Source organism: Naumovozyma dairenensis, chromosome 6 (assembly GCF_000227115.2).
Source record: "Naumovozyma dairenensis CBS 421 chromosome 6, complete genome".
Lineage (NCBI taxonomy): Eukaryota > Fungi > Ascomycota > Saccharomycetes > Saccharomycetales > Saccharomycetaceae > Naumovozyma > Naumovozyma dairenensis.
This window is the reverse complement of record NC_016484.1, coordinates 116,095-134,784: the sequence shown is the minus strand read 5'-3', so window position 1 is coordinate 134,784 and position 18,690 is coordinate 116,095. Positions and strand designations below refer to the sequence as shown.

The 18,690-nt window shown below is 33.0% G+C and overlaps 8 protein-coding genes across 8 annotated transcripts; 4 read left to right on the top strand and 4 right to left on the bottom strand.

Annotated features, from left to right (window-relative positions):
• Positions 1 to 1,675: 1,675 nt before the first annotated feature.
• NDAI0F00570 (uncharacterized protein) lies at positions 1,676 to 2,215 on the bottom strand (the record flags this gene model as incomplete). Its single annotated transcript, XM_003670571.1, has 1 exon — positions 1,676 to 2,215. The coding sequence occupies one exon, from the start codon at positions 2,213 to 2,215 to the stop codon at positions 1,676 to 1,678; it is 540 nt and encodes a 179-aa protein (XP_003670619.1).
• Positions 2,216 to 5,067: 2,852 nt separating this feature from the next.
• Positions 5,068 to 6,111, top strand: NDAI0F00560 (casein kinase II subunit alpha/alpha'; the record flags this gene model as incomplete). The annotated part of the gene is made up of 1 exon (XM_003670570.1): positions 5,068 to 6,111. One exon carries the CDS (start codon positions 5,068 to 5,070, stop codon positions 6,109 to 6,111), a length of 1,044 nt encoding a protein of 347 aa, XP_003670618.1.
• A 406-nt stretch (positions 6,112 to 6,517) lies between these two features.
• NDAI0F00550 (uncharacterized protein) lies at positions 6,518 to 7,219 on the bottom strand (the record flags this gene model as incomplete). The annotated part of the gene is made up of 1 exon (XM_003670569.1): positions 6,518 to 7,219. One exon carries the CDS (start codon positions 7,217 to 7,219, stop codon positions 6,518 to 6,520), a length of 702 nt encoding a protein of 233 aa, XP_003670617.1.
• A 1,417-nt stretch (positions 7,220 to 8,636) lies between these two features.
• On the bottom strand, positions 8,637 to 9,461 carry YNG1 (Yng1p; the record flags this gene model as incomplete). The annotated part of the gene is made up of 1 exon (XM_003670568.1): positions 8,637 to 9,461. One exon carries the CDS (start codon positions 9,459 to 9,461, stop codon positions 8,637 to 8,639), a length of 825 nt encoding a protein of 274 aa, XP_003670616.1.
• Positions 9,462 to 10,281: 820 nt separating this feature from the next.
• On the top strand, positions 10,282 to 11,274 carry CYT1 (ubiquinol--cytochrome-c reductase catalytic subunit CYT1; the record flags this gene model as incomplete). The annotated part of the gene is made up of 1 exon (XM_003670567.1): positions 10,282 to 11,274. One exon carries the CDS (start codon positions 10,282 to 10,284, stop codon positions 11,272 to 11,274), a length of 993 nt encoding a protein of 330 aa, XP_003670615.1.
• A 651-nt stretch (positions 11,275 to 11,925) lies between these two features.
• On the top strand, positions 11,926 to 13,662 carry MSA1 (Msa1p; the record flags this gene model as incomplete). The annotated part of the gene is made up of 1 exon (XM_003670566.1): positions 11,926 to 13,662. The coding sequence occupies one exon, from the start codon at positions 11,926 to 11,928 to the stop codon at positions 13,660 to 13,662; it is 1,737 nt and encodes a 578-aa protein (XP_003670614.1).
• Positions 13,663 to 14,179: 517 nt separating this feature from the next.
• ALG8 (dolichyl-P-Glc:Glc1Man(9)GlcNAc(2)-PP-dolichol alpha-1,3-glucosyltransferase) lies at positions 14,180 to 15,892 on the bottom strand (the record flags this gene model as incomplete). Its single annotated transcript, XM_003670565.1, has 1 exon — positions 14,180 to 15,892. One exon carries the CDS (start codon positions 15,890 to 15,892, stop codon positions 14,180 to 14,182), a length of 1,713 nt encoding a protein of 570 aa, XP_003670613.1.
• Positions 15,893 to 16,206: 314 nt separating this feature from the next.
• VPS5 (sorting nexin 1) lies at positions 16,207 to 18,360 on the top strand (the record flags this gene model as incomplete). The annotated part of the gene is made up of 1 exon (XM_003670564.1): positions 16,207 to 18,360. One exon carries the CDS (start codon positions 16,207 to 16,209, stop codon positions 18,358 to 18,360), a length of 2,154 nt encoding a protein of 717 aa, XP_003670612.1.
• Positions 18,361 to 18,690: the final 330 nt, after the last annotated feature.

Here is an 18,690-nt window from a genome sequence, read left to right as displayed (position 1 = left end):
TGGTATAGAATTTGCTAATATTTAATGAAATTCATAATCCAACGTTTAACGACAAATCTACTTCTGGGATTCAAGAAACTGACAATTCTCAAAATGAAACTAATACAACTAGTCCAACCACTAGAATCAAGAGACCGTTGGAAATTAATGCTATGAAATGGACTGCCCCAAATTACCGTATTGAAGCTGCCATTCGTTGAACTGACATCAATACAACCAACTATAAGCGTTACAAAGATTTAGACTTCACTTACTTCTCGAAGGTTAACTATATTAATGCTATGGTTGAAGCCAACGCCACTTATATTGAATGTCGAATTTCTGATAGACCTTATAATTTAGGACCAAAGTTTCCAATTTAGTACTATAATTTTTACCCAAGTATGCGAGAACTTGGTCTTACATATTCTCGTTAAAATTTCCCCAAAGAAGCGTCCAATGACCAATTAAAGTTCTTATGAATACTGGAAAGACTTAAAAAGAACGTACGTTCCTGCTAATTGTTCCCGTCTTGCGGTTTCTACCTTCAATAACTTTAGGCTAAATAGAGCTACCCCAGGTATGGATATTAGAACCTGCATTACTGAAACAAACGCTTTATTTAAGATTTCATCAAGACTTAAATTTACTAATGATGAATTCAAACAAAAGCTGGCAAACGAATACTACAAGACCTATGGTGCTCGAAGCGATGCGAAAGTTGCTCAATGGCGTTCCAACAAATATAAGCTTACTGACGTAATTATGGAGATTGATCAAGACTATGACGAAAATATGCTATGTGAAAACAATACAGAGATCCCATTGAACAATATTAACACGAGATTTGCCAAATCATCTTCCAAATATAATGTAAATCGTCAATGCAAACCTCTTAATAATAGGAAAGGTAATCCTGCATTCTCTAAAGAAAAATCTTCTAATAAAACGTTAAATAAGTAAAGTACCGTCCACCATACCACCGATGAGTTATATAAGATAATACAAAACTTACGGAAAGAATTATTAAATGCTAACACTAAAGCAGACGCTCCGAAGAAGACAAACAGTAGATTACTTGGTAAAATTGGTAAACCCGCTGCTAAGTCAAATACAGAAGCTAGTGTTACATTACCTGAATCTGTCAAAGATAAATTCAAAAATCTAGCTGGTTATGTAGGATTAGAGCATAATAATGAATTACTCTTCTCCGATGATCTCGAAAAAGCTACACTTCCAGCGTTAATTGATGGTGGTGGTGCTATATGCGTAACTGGTACATTGGAACTTTCTTAAGACGTTAGTTCTGTGGACATGGAATTGTAAGCATTCACTGGAACAAACCATCGAGCTACTAAGGCTGGAATAGTACCAATGACAATGAAAGGAAATATCTATAACACTCTAATGGTATATGTACCCAATATGGATGAAACTATTCTGTCTGAATTCATTTTGAAACAGCAGAACATATTGATGCATAATTTCCAAACCTATTCATCATTATATGACTTCAAACGAGATGATTACGATCTTCTACTATTAATCTCCCTTCTGTCTGAATATATGGATAATATATCTAATGTATAAAAACGAAATTCGAGGCAGAGAGTATGAAAATTAGATAACTTTATACTATCAATAAAAAAAATTAAATTATTGATTACTGTAAAACTAAATAGGTAGGCTTTACCTATTATTTTCTTTTATCATAGCCAAGTTTGTTTAACAGCTTCATATATATGTTATTGAATCCAGAAAGCAACAAAGAAGTAGAAGAACATATACTCAAAACAATGGTAGTGACTTTAAGATGATCAAAGATGTATAAGGTCTGTTTTAGACTTAGATACCAAAAGACGACGTCTAGAATACGGAGAGCTAGTGTAAAGCTTGCCAGGATTAATGATATCAATACCCTATAGTCAGAGCCGCAGTCGTAGTATAGAGTGAGAGACCAGTACAAAGCCAAGGCAGAAAAAAATAGAGCCACAATGGAGATGAGAAGCATCACAAACCGGGGATTTTTTTTCACTACTACTTTTCTTACCCCTTTGTGTAGTTTTTGATCGTCAACAATAATAATCTTTGGTAACCGAAAATTGTAACCCTTGTACCAAGGAATTGTTGTTTCATTTTTCTCCCCTCGTTTTGGGGTGTGAGGTTCTGGTACTGGGACAGTTTCTGTTTCAAGATTTATATTTTGCATTTCAACGGTTAATGGTGTAGCAGTCATAGTAATAAGAATTAATTGCAGAAAATAATGTTGTTTAGACAATGTGTTGGTTTATTTTCCCTTAATTTGTGGAGAGGAAAAATATTGTTCAAAATATGTATTGTTTATTTCCCTCTAATTTGAGAAGAGAAGAAAGCTAACTTCAAGTTGGTAGCTCAATTTTATTTTTATATTAATCTTTTGTGTGTGATTACTGACAATCGATGCTCACAAAATAATGACAGCAAAAGACCACATTAACAAAATTATTTGATTTTCGAATGTATCGGAGTTTCCCCTAAAACGCGCCGTTAAAACTGTAAGTCACCGGAGTTTCGCTTTAAAAAATGTTGAGAGGAATGAATGCTTTTGACTTCTACATATAGTGACACTGTATCTAAAGGCATATTCAAGGAAAAAGCACGTCAAAAGTGGGAAACAAATCATGATCAATTTTTTATGAGGTTGGTTTATTTGTATTAAATTTTTTTGTGTATCATATAAAATAAGTAACACACTGTTAGCATTATTACACTGTATCCAAGCCTGTTTGTTATATGTCTTTCAGTATGGGGTTTACCATGATTCGGCCAACCATCGGAGCAACTCAGTCATTGATCATCGGCCGTGTCAATACCACTTGGTAAACAGTCAGGGGTCCTGTATTGTATTGGACGCTATGTCATAAGCTAACGTATATAAGCAACCATGTTGGGACGTCTTTGACCGCTGGACCCTTTGGGTATCTGTTATAGTATTATACTATATATTACGTACGTAATCAATCAAGAATACTTTGAATTAGGGATTTACTCTTAACACACACGCACCAAACCTGTACCTGGCTAAAAGATTGTCATAAACTAACAATAAAAGTAAATTACAAATTACAAATTACATTCTAATAATTTTGATATTTGATATTTGATAATTGGTGAAAATATGGAATATATAGCGAATAAATCCAGATAGCAGAGTTAATGTTCTTCAGTAATCTTAAGTTATTTTTTTCCTATTGTAAGCACCCGACAACTGAATAATCGTAAAAGTAGTCCCTGCTATAACGGACGGAAACCCCATTGCCCAATAACGAGTAACTAAAGTCAAAAATCCTTTCCATGGCATTTTGGTATTAAATATAGCTATGAAACAAATTAGTCCACTGACGATATAGGTTATTGCTATAATAATCATCATGACTGTTTGTATCAGAATTGGGTGACATCCCTCTTTTAATAAAAAAATGAACCGGTATCCATTGAACAACACCCATACTGATAGTGACCGTAAGGAACACACAGCCTTTTAATCCAGTTGATTCATCATCAGAGAGTTCTTCAGCAGTTGGTACCTCCCTCTTGTTAAGATATGTACCGGCTGCTGCCTCTGGTGTTTCATTATTCTTATTCATTTGTTGCATTGTGAAGTCCTTATTGTATGGATATGTATATATATCTATTTCTTAGCTTTTGTAATACGAGGATAAAGTAACTGGAATAAAAAACTACATGTGATGCCATTTAGGGTTTCTGTTTTTTCTCATCGATATTGCAACACTTTAATTAATTATTGCATTCAGTTGGAACCATTTTTTTGAATATAATTTAACTGTAACGATAATAGATTCCATACGCCAGGGATCACAGGGCTTTCAATGTTCCACCGAACCCTTTGTACATAATGTAATGATTTTCAAGCAGTCATGGTTTATCATAATAACGTGTCATAAAAAATTACTTAGTTCGAGTATTTCATATAATTATATGCTTCCTGTTCAAGCGAAGGACACCACTGTGTTATGTTATATTATTTTTATCATGATATCCATATATATTATAAATTCTATAGTCTATTTATATACGCAGATGCCGTAAGATAGAAAATAGAGATGTATAAAGGTACGGGACGTCAAGGTACCTTATGGCTAAAAATTAAGGTTGAATAATAAATGATAAAAAGGTTATAATGTATTTAAGTAGAATTTTTAAATGCTTTACAATTAAGAAGAGGTAAAGATTGCTTCGCCTGCAAGGACATGTTAGATGCAATTTACTTCTTATTGATAGTTCAGGGTTATCTATTAATACGTTCAGGTATAATATATATAAGTCTAGTAATAATAGGTTCGCTTATATAATAGACAGCTAGGATAACAATGGGATATGGTGAATACCTAAAGGGTTCTAGGATTGGTAACGTTCTCTGAAGTAGCTTCAGTTGCAAAGTTCTCATTAGAAGTTTTTGATACGATCGTCAAGCTGGGCGTGTCGCATTATGCGGGGAGGACACTTTATTATGATCCTCGTTACACTTGATCAGAGTATAACTACTATTCAGCTTATACTACCCCATCCTTAAGTCTGTTAACTTAGGTATGGTTTAGAGCAACTAAATCAACCTTATAGGACAGATAAGATTACTAGGGGTATTACTATAAACTTCAAAACGTAAAGTAAAAAATCTTCTATTAAACATTCACAGACTAAATCAGGCTTTTCATACAGCACAAACAAAAATATCCTTCAAAGGGTACGATGAACATTAAGATAAATATGTTTCATTTTGCCCTCTCATAAGCAGAAATTGTTTTATACTGTTTACTCGCAAAGACGGCGGTGCAGTAAAGTTAGATAAATATAGATCCCTGCTTTTTTTTCGTAAGGTACGTGCACAAAATTTACAACAGGTCTTGGCATTATTAAGAAGTTAAAACATAAAGTTGCACTTATTATAGAAAATGCAAACTGAAATCACAAACACTTACTTACCTGGCTAGGTTTCAACGATTATTTGCTGATTCAAATAAGAGGAGATCTTTTTTTATACCTAGCCAAGCAAAATTCTTACATATTTAAGGTACACTCTCCTTTAAAATGACATTGGGTTCTACAACCTTAAACGAGAAATCATGTCGAGTATACTCAGTCTCCAGAGTCTATAAAGATGCATGTACAAAAAGACCCCAAGAGTATTGGGATTATGAACAAATAAAACCATTAAAATGGGGAGATGTCTCTGAATATGAAATTATGGAGAAAGTTGGTCATGGTAAATACTCTGAAGTATTTAGAGGTATCCATATTATGTCAAAATCAAGATGCGTCATTAAAGCACTTAAACCTGTCAGATTAAGGAAAATTCACAGAGAAATTAGCATGTTGATGAATTTATCTGGTGGTCCAAATATTGTTGAATTGTTAGATATCGTGAAAAACCAAAAGACGAAGATTCCAGCTTTGATATTCGAAGAAGTGGAAAACGTAGATTTTAAACAATTATATCCCCTTTTCACTTTTGCAGAGTTACAATGTTATTTCGCGCAATTATTAGAGGCATTGGACTATGCTCATTCAATGGGTGTAATGCATCGAGATGTTAAGCCTCAGAATATAATGATAAACCCATTTAAAAGACAATTGAAATTAATAGATTGGGGCCTCGCGGAATATTATCATCCAGGGGTAGATTATAATGTTAGAGTCGCATCAAGGTATCATAAAGGTCCTGAATTGTTAGTAGAATTAAAACAGTACGATTACTCTTTAGATTTATGGAGTGTAGGATGTATGATTGCGGCAATTGTATTTAAAAGGGAACCAATGTTTAGAGGGAATTCCAATACTGATCAATTGGTACAAATCACAAAAGTTTTAGGTACCAAGAAACTTTTTTTATATCTTGATAAATATGGTATTGAGTTACCTCATGAATATGATACTCTCATAAAACAACGTCCGAGGATTCCTTGGGAAGATTTTGTAAATGTTCAAACCCCTTTAGCCACACCAGAAACAATTGATTTAATAGATAAATTAGTAAGGTATGATCATCAAGAAAGATTAACAGCAAAGGAAACATTAAACCATAAGTTCTTCAAAATGGACCCGAAGGATTTTTCCTCCACGAAAGCATTATAATTTTTTGAACTGCTATGCCAACATTATATAATTTTTTAAATAACATATAGACAATTAATGAAATAATGAAATAATGAAAGAAAAAATTGTGACGAGATTGAATGAACGATTAATTGAGTATTATTATTATTATTATTATTAAGTTTGATATGTACTATTCATTATTTTAGATAAAAGTGGTAGTCTATAGTTAAAGTTATAAGGGTTATATCGTGAAACTCATGATAAAATAAAAGCTTTTTGCTTCGTAGAAAATTCATAAAACAGTCATTAAAATGATTACTGTGGAACCAGTTCCATAGCAAAGAATTTATGTTGAATGATTGTTATGTGAGTTATGATGATGATTATGAATATGATTTGTTAAGTAGGAGACCTTGAGGTTGGATCTCAACTTGATAAAAACTCATTGTGGACAGGAATCATTGATCAATAAATGTGATTCGAAGAAATGACCATGACGGTCAATATCTCTTCTAGATACTATATTATTAAATTTTAGATGTTTCCTTTTCGTACTGTGGTCTTTCCTCATTAGATTACTTTTAGTTTTAGAATCAAAAATGGACTCGACAGATAACGAATCTTCGAACGAACTATCCATTTCAGAAACATCTGAGTCTACTTCTATTAATTCCTCTGTTATTATGTCGTTTTTGGCGGTGGTAGTATTACAAGGAATATCATATATACCATCCACTAATGATTCTTGCTCGATTTTGAATGCCTCTGAATTAAAATTAGCTAAATCTGGACCGTAAAGAACAGTCATGTCTAATTCTTTATTCCAATTTAATTCCAATGGATTAATCTTTGAGTTCTTTAAATGGAATGTTTCCATAGACCAACGCCTCCAAAGACAATGATGTAATCTTGATAAATATATTGAGTATTCCATGTTGTCTTCTAATGGACAACTTGGTAACCGAAGTAATCTATGTTTACGCATTTTCAATAGAAGCCCCCATGCTAATGGGATGTCTCTTTGGTAATCCAATAATTTGAAATTGAAATTGAAATAATCTATTGATTCCTTTGAATAGTTTGTAACATTGTCTAATAGCATCATATTTTGATACGAAATAATCGTATCATCTAGACTTGTCATCTTTGTCAAAATAATATCTAACGTATTTTATTGATAGCACAAAGGTGGTCGATGTACTTGTTGCACGTTAGCTTGAAGAAAAGAACAATAAGAAATTAGGAATATAGAAAGGAATGAATATGGTATATATATTTTTCACTGGGGCATTTGCTTTTATACCACACTGAAAAGAAAAGAAAAGAAAAGAAAAGAAAATATGTCGTTTCCTTTTACCCCGGTGGAGAAAGTACAAAGCATGAGAAAAAAGAAAACATGTCAAGTTTCTCCGAAACAACCAAAGAGGAAAAACAAAATATTGGTGGGGGGCTGAATTGCAGAGAAACTTCAGTAGCCGAAGGGACAAAAAGTTGGGGAACAAAGAAAAATGGTTGCATGCGAAAAAAGAAAGTACATTATTACTTTCTAAGAAAGCTCCGTAGTTAGGTAATAATTTATCCGAAAAGTACACGACAAACGTCGAGAAAATAGTTTTTCCGAGAGACAGTTTTTTTGAAATAGGCGGGGCACTGCGGGGTATGTTTATAGGGACCAGGCCAAGCCTGTGACTGATTGGATTTTTTTGGCCAATCCCGACGGATTTTGGACCAACCCTATCGTTTTTTAATACCTGCCAAAAATTTTAATCCCATCCTAATCCGATTTTAACCTGAGCTTAATCTTAACCCTACTTTAACCTTACCGTTTTTGTACTGGCGCAATCCTACCCTATTTGAGAAAAGCTCCCTGGATTCAATCTGACACCTAATCATAACTTGTGGTCATGCCCTCTTGGGGGATTTTCTTTGTTGGAGGAATTCCCTAGAGAGAGCAAATAACACATGGAGAAAAATCTACGTACTTGCTTCGAATTCCCTGAACTTCCTAAAGAAATAAAAAAGGTTACGAACGAAAAAATGTTATGAGAAAAGGAAGAACAAAAAGAGACCGCCTGACAACCAACATGGAAAATTTTGCACATCGTCTTTGTTATTTTTGACTTTTTATGCGAAGTAAGAACGTGAGTACGGATATACTCTTCATTTGAATCCCTAAAGAATATGTGCTTAGTTTTTCCGAAGATTCCTTTCTTACACCGAACTGACACCTACCACTTGCCAAATTTCTATATATCGTTATGTAAATATGTACGTATGTATGTAGTCTAATGTTTCGAGACTAATATGTCCATTAAATGAGTTTCATTGCTGGAAACTTCTATTCATCCGATAGCTGAAGGCGCATTGATATATATATATATATACATTCAAATGCATCAGAAATAGAAAATACTATCGGGAAATGCTCCGATAGATCACCAGATAATATGTCCTCTAGAAGTTACTATTTTTTCCTAAACTACTTATAGGCGAGAGTTAATCGTAGACTAAATGGAGAATAGTAAGTAGAATATTAACAATTTGACATTTTACTTCTACTATTATCGTTTCCTGGATTTCCTTTTCACGGGCTTCTTTTTACCTTTATTATTATTATCCTTCTTGGGCATAGTAACTAATAACTTACAATGTTCACTACAAAACCATTCTCCCTTTGGTGGAGAACTTGGCTTTATTCCTACACATTCATAGTGGAACCATTCACCGTTGGGACAATTTATATTATCACAAGCGATCATTTCTCCAAATGATGGCCTTTGACAAAAACAGTACAATAACGGAGGTGGTGCAGCTACGATTTTGGGAGATACAGGTTTTAAAATATTTGATGTATCTTTTAAAGTTAATTTTATTTTAAAGGTAGTCTTCTTCTTTGGTTTAGTAATGATCGTTGGGGTGGTTATTATTTTGGATCTAGTTGATTTCATTACGTTATCAACGGGTAATTGATTAGAGAATCTTTTGTTTTTGATGATAATATTTTTTTGTAATAATAATTGCTTTTCGTAACTTTTCAATGATTCTATTTGATTTTCAATTAATGATGTTGTAAATGCTGCCTTTGACAATATTTGATCTTGTAAAAAATCAAAATATTCATCAGCATCAGTATCAGCAAGGGCATTATTCTCTGGTTGATCCATATGCTTCAATTTGAAGTCTAAAGATTGAATCACCCATAGTGATCGTATAAGTTTACTTGGGAAATGGTCTAATGTATTTAAGAAATGGTATCTTAGATCTGTTTCTTCCCCTAGAGAAGTGTCCATGTTATCTGGGGCAGTTGGTATCGTGTCCATTGCATCGGAAATTTTAGCAATGCTACCATCAGTAGTGGTTTTTACTGTCCGTCGGGTTAATGGCATGATAAACTAAATATCATATACTCATCAAGAAAGATATTTTTGTTTCTGGCTTCTTGAACCCAAACTGCGATACCCTAGATGCCTATTTGTAAAGCTATACATAGACTTTTTCAGTGTTTGTTGTATGCTAATGGTATTTTTTCCAGATATATATATGATGTCCAATCCTCCGCTGTGTGCATACTAGTCCTCTATGCACGTGATATAAAATTAGGTTCTTAATTAGTATCTGTTCTTCCAATAGATTTTTAGGTCAGGTGACCATCTGTGGTGTGGCCAGCAGATCGTGAGAGCCGATATAGCCCGCCTTACCCTCTCGGGCCCCCCCGGAGAAGCCGGCAGTCTCCGTCTCTTTTCCGTCAAAATTCCGTCTTCTTCTTGCTTATTGGATAAAATCCTTGTTGTATAGTATTATTATAGTGATATAGTACAATATAGTATGATATAGTACAATATAATGTAGTATATGCAATGGCTGATTTTTTTCAGCTATTTTTTTTGATTATTTCATTTGTTATGACTTGTATCTTTTCCCTGTATCAACCTTTGATGATCTATCAATCGTTATTCTTGTAACTGATTTATATCCATTTCCATTTCCCTTAGACTTAACTGTCACATAATTTTTAAGGGCAATCTTTCCAACATAACAACAATCCATCCTATCCATCGAACACTGCAGATATACATATATACATACACATATATTTCTACTACGATTATTACTCTATTCCCTGACACCAACATAAAATCATCTCATATCCACTATCACATACAATAGAATAAGGAGAAGAGGCAACAAGAACAATACTAAGATACCATGTTTTTAAATAGAATCCCCAAATCACTCTCGAGAAGATCATATTCTCTTACGACAAATGCAATAAAGCAAAATACATCGAAATCAAAATCATATTCCAAATGGTTAACCACAGGTGCCATACTTACAGGTATCAGCACCTCGACTTTACTCTACACAGACTCCTTAACTGCAGAGGCAATGACCGCTGCAGAACATGGTCTTCATCCTCCTGCCTTTGCTTGGTCACATAATGGACCCTTGGAAACATTCGATCATGCATCCATTAGAAGGGGTTATCAAGTCTACAGAGAAGTTTGTGCAGCCTGTCATTCATTAGACAGAGTCGCATGGAGAACCATGGTAGGAGTCTCTCATTCCGAGGATGAAGTGAAAGCTATGGCTGAAGAATTCGAATACGATGATGAGCCTGATGAACAAGGTAATCCTAAGAAAAGAATTGGGAAATTGGCTGATTATATCCCAGGTCCATACCCTAATGAACAAGCTGCTCGTGCTGCTAATCAAGGTGCTTTACCTCCAGATTTATCTTTGATCGTGAAAGCGAGACATGGTGCTGCTGATTATATCTTTTCATTGTTAACTGGTTATCCAGATGATCCTCCAAGTGGTGTCGTTTTGCCTCCAGGTTCTAATTATAATCCTTATTTCCCAGGTGGATCAATCGCTATGGCTAGAGTCCTATTTGATGATTTGGTAGAATATGAGGATGGGACACCTGCAACGACTTCTCAAATGGCTAAAGATGTTACAACGTTTTTGAATTGGGCTGCTGAACCAGAACATGATGAAAGGAAAAGATTAGGTTTGAAGGCAATGTTGATATTGTCAACCTTGTATTTATTATCCGTTTGGGTTAAGAAATTCAAATGGGCTGGTATTAAGAATAGAAAATTTGTATTTAATCCTCCAAAGACATCTGCTTCATCATCTACTCATCCATCAACTTTGACCAAACCTTCTAAGTTCACTCAACCACCAAAGAAAGATTAAACAGCTGTGTTCTTCTCCTCTGGTTTCTTTACCATTTACTACTATTATTTATATACACATTATTCATTGTAAAAAGTATCGTACGTGCCTTGCTTACTAACTCTTCTTTTTTTTTCCTTTAAGGAAGATAATTCACGATTACAAGCAAAAATATATAATTCTTATTTATTCTCAAAAAATTATTATTTTACTCACTACGTACTATCATTATTTTCTATATATCTATGTGTGGGATACTGTTTTAAATCTCCCTAATTCCATTACTTCTCGAGGATTCCCCTTTAACAAGTCTTCTCACTTGGATCTATAGAATCCTCTCTGTATAATATCATATAATTCAATTACTTTTCCTAATCGGGTTAATAATATTCACCCAATTTCATAAAAACAAATTTACATATAAACGCTAATAGTACACTCTATAGTAGTAACGTACTACATGGAACAAGAACGCAAGTTGAAGCCACTACTCCCTTCTCATAGATTTCATTCGAGCACATTAATATACTAGCTGGTTAAGGATTCATCTTACTTTGATTATTGGTTTTGAAGTTAAAAAATTCGTTCGCCACTGCAAGATAAGAGTATTCCCCTTTTTTATTTGCCTCCAGGCACACACACATACACTCGAATCTAACCAAGAGCAACATAATGTCATCAAAACAACAATCATCCTCATTAGGATCTGAAGCATCAACAACACCGAAAAGGAAAAGAGGTAGACCTCCCATCATGAAACATTATCCTGATCCATTACATAGTCCTATGGCTCATTCCTCAATGAAAGTGAAAAAAAGATTATCTACTCAAGATTTTTCAAAACCAACAATGAAAATTAATAAATTCACTTCATCTCCAAGAAATAATGATCATCAACAATTGAATTCTATTTATTCTACTCCAACCAAAAATAATAATATCACTAATAGTAACAGCAATAGTAGTAGTAATAATAAGGGTACGCACGCTCGACAGAAAAGGTTCAGAGGAAATATATTACTCTCATCCTCGTCATTTTCACCTTTATCGTTACCAAGATCAATATCAAAATCAAGATCTTCTACAAATACTCCTGAAATTGAGAACAAATCAAGTCTACATTCATCCGATTCAAAATCAATTACCCTATCAGCACCTCTAATTACAACACCAACTAACAACAAAAGTAAGTCTAACTCTCGTTCGAATGATTCGATTACAACAACAATGAGCAAGAAAAGAAATAATATTTTCTCAAGTGTAAGTCCCTCCAATAATAAATCTACCGAGATAGAACAACAATCTTTATATTCTCCTTCACCACAATTAAATGAAAAAACCAAAGTACAGCATCATTTTAATCTGTCTTTAAATATCGATAGCAATGGAAAGGCAAAGATTCAACCAATTATCAAACAAAATAATCAACCTTCGAAAAATAATCAGAATAATGATGATGTGTCGTCATTAACAAATAATAATAATCATTATCATAATAATAGTTCTTCCTCTATGAACATTCCATCTTCACAATTTATAAAATATTCACCAGTATCACCCATACGACCAAATATAATGATTATCCCTGAAACACCTAAATCAAATAACACTAATCAAAAGTCAAACCGAATGCATGATAATCAACAATCTCCAATTCCAATTCATATGGAATTCCCATCTTCTGATAAAAGATCAAATATACAATCATTTTCATCTCCTTGTTTCAAGAATAATAACAAAAATGACAAGCCATCATACATTCAAGATCAAGAACAACAATCCATCTTCAAATATATTTATAATGATCCATTACTGGTTAATGATCAAATAAATACAAATAATACAAATCGATCACCTTTCTTCAATTATAATAGTAATAATAACAACAATAACATTAATATGAGTCCCTATAGAAATAATTTGTTTATGTCTCCAAGAAAGTTTCTTACAATAAGTAATAGTAATGATAATTCTCCATCATCCACATTATCGACAAATAATAGGAATATAATGATGACAATGAGTCCACAAAGAATCAAGACATCTTCTTCCACATCTTCCTCGTCATATAACGACAACGAGATAAAGAATATTATTACCACTAATTCACCATTTTCACCAATTAAACAACTACAACAGCGACAATTACCGTCACATGCTTATATTCCAAATTCAATAAATGACGCAATACAAAATTTCCAAAATGAACAAAAACAAATACAAATACATAAACGTAACAATATCCAAAATATATATATTCAAAATCAGACAAACGGACATACAGAACAACAACAACAATATGAGAGACAACAACAACGGCTACTCTTTTCAATATTTCAAAATGAACAAGAACAAACAAATAATGATAATAATAATGACTTGAAAAGTAACGACAACCATAAAAGCTGAAACTTATAGATACTAATAAACAAAGGGCCACACTTGATGACATAAAATCAATGCTTGCACTTGTTTTGACCAGCATTACCTTGTGCAACTTAAAACAGGAATCAGATAATATACTTTATTCAATTAGACAATTCTACAAGCTTCAATAGCGGTATGTCACTGTTAGTAGGTAGTAGTTAATGAACGCATATACTTTGCTCTGGAACTGAACCAATCCATTTATTCATGCAATGACTTGAAAGAACCCAAAAAACTGATGAACCAGGAACAGATACCAAAATTGTTGGTTTGATATACAATTTCTAGAAATCATTTCCCCTTCTGTATCGTAACTATGATGAGAAAAACAAGCATACTTCTATAAATTACAATTAGAATTTTATATATATTCTATACACGGAATTAAGCCAATCGAAAAGAATAGAAATACCCATCTTTTCCTTTTTTTTCATTAGTACATACAGGATTGCGCATTTTCCTGCGTTGTTGCATTAAAAGGTATATATATATATCATCATCATTCCTTAGAAGTCATCCATAATGGTTCGTCAAAATTATAAAGCCATGATAATCCAATCCATGAACTTATAACACCAACAGAACAATAAACACTGTAAATCATTAAACTTAAGAATTCAAATTTCTCAAAGATAACATATTTTCCCTTTAGTAAGTCAATAAATTGTATAATAAAGACCATTGGAACTAACCCAATAATATAAATTATAGCCAATCTATCAAAAAAGAAAATCCTTCTTTCAACACTCGATGATAATTTGGTAGTCTTTCTCAAGGAAAAGAAATATATAACACACCAAATATATGTGTATAATGTCTTAATCAAAAAATCATCATTCTTATATAATAATGGGAATAATGAAACATAACCTGCAGAACTAACTAACATGAAACTAGTTAATAACCTTCTATCACAAACCACTAAGAATGAAAATGGAATAATAACTAATAAAATCGCCTTTTCATGAACATGCCAACCAAATAAAAATGATGCCATACCACATAAAGTCAATGATCCGATAAACCTTTTAAATGATGGATCAAATAATAAAGGAACTACAGCTAAAAGTTGATAAAATCCTGTCAAAATGAAACTTAATTTAGGAATAATTTGGGGTAAGATAATAAAATAAACATCTTCAACTAAACCCTTACTACCATTATTACCGTATTCCATTATTCTAGATTGGATTTCTTCACGTGTCGTAGGGAATAATGGATGTTTAATACATTTGCATAATAATTTATGAACATATGGTAACTTCAACAATAATGTAGTGGCAATCTTATCAGTAAAAGAATAAATGGCCCAAAAATTAGGCGCCCAATATGCATGCGTTAAACCTCTACCGAATGGGAATAATCTTGTAAATACTTGAGGTAAATGATAAATGAATGGTAAGAAACATATACCAAATATACTTAAGACTATCCCGCCTAATTTAAACAAATTATTCCATTGAATTAAAAGAATTAAATCTTTATAGCTTTTAAATTTGAAATTTTTCACATTTAAAACATATGCTCTCAATAAGAAAACAAAATAACATGGTGCTAAATATAGGAAGATATGTTTGAAACATAAAGCGATAGAATAAAATAGACCACATAATAAATAACGTTCTTGCTTTGCTGCAACAATTGATGCAATTAAAATGGCAAACAAAAATCCATTATATTGAAAATGTATGTGATCAATTATTAAAAACCCAGGAGATAAGATGATACTGGTGGCAACAATAAAACTTTGAGTTCTTTCATTATCTTTACTCTTATTAATAAACCATTGTAAGACAACAAATAATAAAATTTCACTAATTATGACACTTGTTCTTTGAAACACAACGGTGGCCCAACCAAATTGACCCACTGGAACAATGTCTAAACATCCATCATCACGGACCACTTTTGGAACAAATTGTGACATGAACCATTCAAAATATGCAAAAAATGGCGGATAATCGAGTGTCCATTGTGACGTATGTTCATAGTACCATTCCTTCAATGGTAATTTATTCGTAATGGCTAACCAATTTCTATGAACATCAAAATCTGTACTGTAATAATCTGGGAATAATAGAATTTTTAACGCTAATGAACAGATCCAAAAGTTCCATAATGAGTATCGACTTTTCTCTTTCGGATGATTGTTCTTATTATTATCTTGTTTCTCTTGTAGAAGTAATTTATTCTCCTTCGTAGTGACAGACATCTTTCCTCTTTGCCTCCTGAGAATATTGCAACAAAAATCCTAAAAGAGGAGCACACCAAAGATATATGCTATCACGCAGTCTTTGCCTCTTTGTGTTCTTCTTGTATCTTTCGCTTCTTGTTCAAGAGTTCTTGTTTGTTGTAGTGTCCTGAACTTTTCAGTCTATATGGAAAAACACGACTTCAAACAAATTTCCCTTTTAACATTCAAAAGATTAAAACAAGTGTTGAAGATACAACAAGTGATAGACTAGACCGAGATACCTCTAAGATATTCCATCAGCACGGCTATTTTACTTACACTACCACACAGATATGGATTTTGATAATTCTCTTGATGATGCTTTAAAGGCCCCTGTTTGGGATGATCTCAATCCTACTCCTCAACAACAACATGACAAAGAAGAGGAACAGACACCATTAGTCGGAGATGTACCCAAAGAATTATCTGATACATTTGCCGATTTGTCAGTTAGTAACAATAATTATTTAAACCCTATGATAGATACTATTACTTCTGAGGAACAGCATGGAATTGAACCTCAAAATCTCTCATCTACCTGGGAAGGTCATAAACAAAATACTGTTGCTCCTGAAGAAAAGCATAAGGCAGATTTGATTAACAGTTTGGCTCCAGAAGAAGATCCCTTTGACGACCTGAACCATCGTTATGATCCACCCATTTTATCAAAAAATCATGATGCAAGTACGATCCTAACCGCTGACGGCTCGTTATTTACCAAGAATGAGTTAAACGGTCCATTTTCTTCCATAAGTGATGACGGTCTTTTCAGTGGAGTTCCAAAAGGTGTTGACATTAAATTTCAACCAGTTCGTAAGATTGCTAAACCTCATATACTATTTGATTCAACTACAATCTTACAACATGCCAAAAGAGTTGGTGAAATCACCACTCAACGTAAATCTCAGGATAATCAAGATAATAATGAAGAAATGGAAGAAGATATAGATCCATTGGGTGAAAACGCAATGGATGATGAATTTGTTGACGAACCATTGGAAGAAAAAAAATTGTCTGATAATCCAAATGGACAATCAGAACAAGAACATAATATATTACATAAAGTTAATGAACCCCTATATGTATTATCACCCAAGAAAGGTTCTACTGTAAATGAATCCGAAAAGAATGCTTTAGAAACCAATACAACCATGGAAAAGACCCATGAACAAGTACCAGATCAGAAATCAAAACCGCAAATAGAAAAAGAAAAAGAAACAGAAGAGAAAGAAATTCCATTAGTTGATTTTAAAATAGAAGTTAAAGATCCAATCAAAGTAGGTGAATTAACTTCCATGCACGTTGAATATACCATCATTGCTGAATCTACATTAATAGAATCCAGTTATGCTCAAGTGACAAGACGCTATAGAGATTTTAGATGGTTATATCGTCAATTACAAAATAACCATTTGGGTAAAGTAATCCCACCACCACCTGAAAAGCAAGCTATAAGAAGGTTTTCTGGAGATTTCATTGAGAATAGAAGAATTCAAATGGAAAATATGTTAATTTGCATTGCTACAGATACTATTTTACAAAATGATCCTGATTTCTTACTTTTCCTGACAAGTACAAATTTCCCTTATGATTGTAAAAATCGTGAGAATTTAACTGGTTCTAACGCATCAAATGATAGTAATGATCTTTCAGAAATTTATATAAGTCCGATTCAATTATTTGGTTCTGAAGATGGGATACGAATCATTAGGAATGGTGGTATTGATGCAGAAGTCAATAAAGGATTTATGGGTATGTCATTTTCATCTGCACCTAAATATACTGAAATTGATACATTTTTCATTGAACAAGGTAAATCCATCGATGATTTAGAAGAACAGTTGAAACACATATATACACATTTAGATCTACTAGAGACCCAACGAAATGAGTTGGCCATTGCAATGGATGATTTTGTATCTTTAATGCATTCTTTAGCGGACCTGAATGTGACAGAAAAAAGTTCAGATGTATTAATAAATTTTGAAGAAATTCAAAAGGAAATTAAAGTATCTCTAGAAAGGAATTCCTTACAAGAGTCAATAATAATGGGAGCTAGTATAGATAATTATATGAGGGCATTAGCTAGTGTTAAAGCTATTTTCAATCAAAGGGCAAAATTAGGATATTTTTCACTTGTTGTTGAAGAGGAAAGGAATAAGAAAAGGATTCAAGGTGAAAAGTTACAAAAAACAATTAATCCGCAAGGCGATAACAAGAAACTTGAATTAATAAAGTTTGAATATAGACTTTTGAATACAAGGTTACGCATTATAAGAAATAAATGGAATGAAGTTGGTGAAAAGATCAAATTGGAAGTTAAAAAGTTTGATAAGGAGAAGATAAACGAGTTCCGAAATAGTATCGAGATATCGTTAGAATCATCCATAGAAGCTCAAAAGGAATGTATTGAGCTTTGGGAGACATTTTATAAGAATAATCTATAAATAACATTATATAATGGCATACCGTAATATATATATATATATATATTTCTGTTTCTATGAAAATGAATTCAGTAAGTAATTAATATATATATATATATAGAGAGAGAGAGAGAGAGAAAGAGAGCGGGTGTACGGATGGATCGACAGGTGAATCTGGGAGATTTCGCCGAGGAAACCCCGTCGGCGTCACAAATTCGGTCAGCTTAGACAGTGAAACAAACAAAAAAAGGTCACAATATAAACAACTAAACATTGCTACCACATATATCAGAAGCCGCTTTGGACAAACACAGCGCCTGATGGTTTCCTTACTGTGCTCAACTAAATTTA